The sequence below is a fragment of the Thunnus maccoyii genome, chromosome 10, assembly GCF_910596095.1.
Source record: "Thunnus maccoyii chromosome 10, fThuMac1.1, whole genome shotgun sequence".
Classification (NCBI taxonomy): Eukaryota; Metazoa; Chordata; class Actinopteri; order Scombriformes; family Scombridae; genus Thunnus; species Thunnus maccoyii.
The window spans coordinates 34,710,986-34,714,675 of NC_056542.1; the positions used below are offsets into that span (position 1 = coordinate 34,710,986).

Genomic DNA, 3,690 nt, shown 5'->3' on the forward strand with positions numbered 1-3,690 from the left:
ATTGGGCTCCCGGTGGAAACCTGCCGAACGTCTGGATCTTAAGTTATAAGAGAAATAAACAGAGCAAACGTTAGCAGCAGCTCAGCTAACAGCCCCTACCGGACGTCCAGAGCTTGCCGAACATCGTTGGAAAAACACTGATTTTTTTTTTAGGTGAAAATGCTTTAATTAGTATTTTTTTACCAATTTTAATCTGCGTGTACATTTGTTTTAAGAGGAGACCTCTGTGGGTAATTCGGCTCCCGGTAAAAACATCCTGAACGATGAACACTGGAGTAATCTTATCCCAGAGAAGCTGGTTGTTTAACAATGAAGACAACAACTTCCATGATCCCACGCTACTTGGCAATGTCATCACACTCTGTCTTTTGTTATTGTTTTGATTGAGAGACCCCTAGCGGCTGAAATTACATATTGTGTGTTTAAAAATGTTGAATGGACACAGACCTCTGACTATGTTCACTAACTAGTCTCTTAATTCGCATGGTGCTGAACAGGTACTTTTTCACAAGAAATAGCTGCCTGCTGCTGCTGGAAACTAGGTTGATGAGAGAGAGAATTTTGTGCCGGTCTTGTGTCAAAGGCTGTGTTCTCTGAGTGACTCCTTTCACATTACATGTAATCATGTGATCCATTATTTGTATAAAAATATTGATTATTGCAGCTTAAAAGCAAACTGCTGCTGCTTCATTGTAAAGCACTGAAAGTATGCAGTATGTATGCTTTTGAAGAATCTTGTGTCTTTCGAGTCATCAGGCTCAGGTACTGCCTGCGCCTCTGATTTAAGGTCATGACCATGTCTCCTAGGTGATGATGGGTGGGGCCTGGTTCCAGGAAGTGTTTGGTGTCCCAGAAGCCGTCTCAGAGGAGCGTCTTTTAGCAAGAGCCACTGAGGCAGTGCACTGCCACCTAGGAGTCACCACAGTACCCAGCTGGACTCGGGTTTCTCTACAGAGGGTATGACAGAACTATGTCTGTGTTAATAAATGTTATGTTGAATTTGTAACTTAATGTATTTGCCAACTATACACATATACAACATAACAATGACTTCTGTCCCATGGCCACAAACTGATACTGTATCTTGGCTATATTGTTGGTATTTTGTAATAGTGATGAATTGAATGAATAGTGACATTTTTCTCTTGTCAGGACTGTATACCTCAATATTATCAAGGACACTTTCGAAGAGTAGGTGAGTATCAACTATACTTAAAAACTTATAAGTTATAGTTATAATTTTTGTGTCCATAATTGTCTTATGCCTTTAAAATGATCAAATGTTGTAGTGAAATATAATTTTAAGGTGTGTCTGCCTTTCCAGAGTCCATGCGTAGCTTCATAAAGAAAAATCATCTCTTGCTGTCTCTGATTGGCTCCTCGTATGATGGCGTGTCAGTGAACGATGTCATCTTTAGTGGGCGGACAGCTGTGGAGGAGTTGTTGGGAGCTGGAGTCAACACTGGAACATGACCACACCAAGTGAATGTTGTTGCTCTGCAGTTGTATGAATGTATATTTTTGAGGAAGAAATTCAGTGTCCTACAGCTAAAATATTTTGTTTGTTGGCCTCATCAGGGCATCCAATTGTGTGTGACATTGGGAATCAATTCACATTAATTAATTTAGATAAGTATAAATAAGATTTATTTAGTTTAGAATTTGAATTTTATTTTAAAATGTATTTGCAGAAAGCAGTCATTATCACTCATGGAACAACAGTGTGACAAACCACAGCTTACAGACATGAACACAAGAGGGCTGAGCATATGCATTTTATAAACCCACTTGTGGCATCCGATGAGACTCCATTGTATGATGGCTTGTGTTAGCGTGCGGTGGCAGAATGTGTCATGGCCAAGCTAAGCTGCTCTAGATTGTGCAGACACCAGTTTCTCTGCTTCACCAAAATTTGAGGCCTCATGTTCCCCAGAGTTATATTATTTCAAAGTAGCCTTCATTCATACATTATTACTGGAAAACAGATTTCTAGTGCGTCTGACGTGACTCTCGCTTCAAATAAAGCCCTCTTATACCTACAAGCTGTTTCTGTTGCGTTCTTTCTTCACCTGTTTCTACTGTGGCTAACACTGGAGAGGGTTTTATTAGACTGCTATAAGTGTACATGACCTGCATTTACTGACATCAAGTGATTTTTATATTATGTTATTATTGCATTCTGGAGTCTTGGGGTAGAGGGTGCCTGATGTACAGATTGTAAAGCCCTCTGAGGTAAATTAGCGATTTTGGATTACATAAAACAGTGGTTTCCAACCTTGGAGTTGATTTATCATCTTGTAACCCTTTAGAATTAAGAATAAAAAAGTGTTTTTTGTAAGTTAGAAAAATTACGTTTATTTGAAAAATAAACATAATTTTGAAAAATTTGAAAAATGCCAGTCTAAGAAGGAACCAGTTAGAGGTCACAAAAAGCTGATACAAATTAAATTGACTTGAATGGACTTTGACCTTTCAACATTGACCTGAGGCACTACAGAAAAAGCGACAGTGGACCAGTTCCGATAAGAACTGATTGGAATAAGTACTGCTACAGTATTACGAGGTATTATGATTTTGCAGGCTTCCAGGAGTGGATTCAGCGTCTTGACCTGGATGACATTCCTTCGGAAGAGGAAGATGAGGAGGAGGAAACTTCAAACCTGTAAAAAAAAACACTTCTAAAAGGTTCTGAGTGAAAATTAAACAGAGCTGAATAGAATAGAGGTATGTTTGTTTGTACTGAATAAAGTTGAAAAAACATATCTTTTTCTATTTGCAGGCAACATCTCAACATAGGTTTTTGATGATTCTTGCTTTGATGGTGTGCGTAATTGTTGATCTGAATAAATAAAGTAAGTCTAGTAATCAAGTAGAGTTAGTAATTTTAGTAATCTGTTTAAGATCTAGTCAACTCATATTTTTCATAGACGTGTTTGTATCTTTATTATTGTGAAATGTTTGTGATTGATAGTTGATGAAAGTGAAGATGTAGATGCACTCTGATGGTCTGTAAATCTACTGATTAATTGGTAATTGGTATTGATCTTATGATCAATAAGAGGGGATTCTTATGGAATTTTCCATCCTAAGGGGTTACAAATTGGGTTACATTGGGTCAAACCTGGGCCTTGAGGTCACACTGTAAATCTTAGGCAGGAGGGAGGCATTCTCTCCTCTCCTCGAGACTCCAGCTATCTGTGATGTTTTGGGCAGAGCAGAAACTTCTCTGATAAAGGGTAAATCAGCATTGCCATGGTTACCAAGGTCGGAGGAGGCTTTCCTAGACAACACAGATAGGTGGAATGTGAAACCAGAATGTGCTGACAGTGACCTGAAGTTCCATGCAACATGACCTGAACTGACACGGCTAAAATGCAATTCCTTGTTTAGAAACTAGTGAACCAATTAGACTAATTTTTCATATTGTAGTTTGATCTGCTCGGGTTAAAGACTAACGGTCAGACCTTCAGGGGGGAGAACGGAAAGAGACAGCATCAGAGTTGCAGATGACTTCAATGTTCGCTATTTCAGTTCTCCTTGGCCAAGTACTTCAATAAACATTTTCAGCTTTAAGACATCAAAGGCTTGTGTGCGCTTTTCTCCACTCAAAATATCCACAACAATTACCTATGTGGAAAAAACCCCAAAACAAATCCAGTAAAATGAACAGTAACCATATCTTAGAACAAC

The 3,690-nt window shown here is 38.7% G+C and overlaps 1 protein-coding gene across 2 annotated transcripts in view; it reads left to right on the forward strand.

The window, feature by feature from the left end:
• The window catches only part of ppox (protoporphyrinogen oxidase), a 40,920-nt gene extending 38,878 nt beyond the window's left edge, over positions 1 to 2,042 (forward strand). For both annotated transcript variants that reach the window (XM_042424107.1, XM_042424109.1), the window contains 3 exons: positions 808 to 957; positions 1,153 to 1,195; positions 1,325 to 2,042. In XM_042424107.1, the coding sequence (XP_042280041.1) occupies positions 808 to 957; positions 1,153 to 1,195; positions 1,325 to 1,473 (342 nt within the window). In that variant the 3' untranslated portion in view covers positions 1,474 to 2,042. The remainder of the gene's footprint in view (positions 1 to 807; positions 958 to 1,152; positions 1,196 to 1,324) is intronic.
• Positions 2,043 to 3,690: the final 1,648 nt, after the last annotated feature.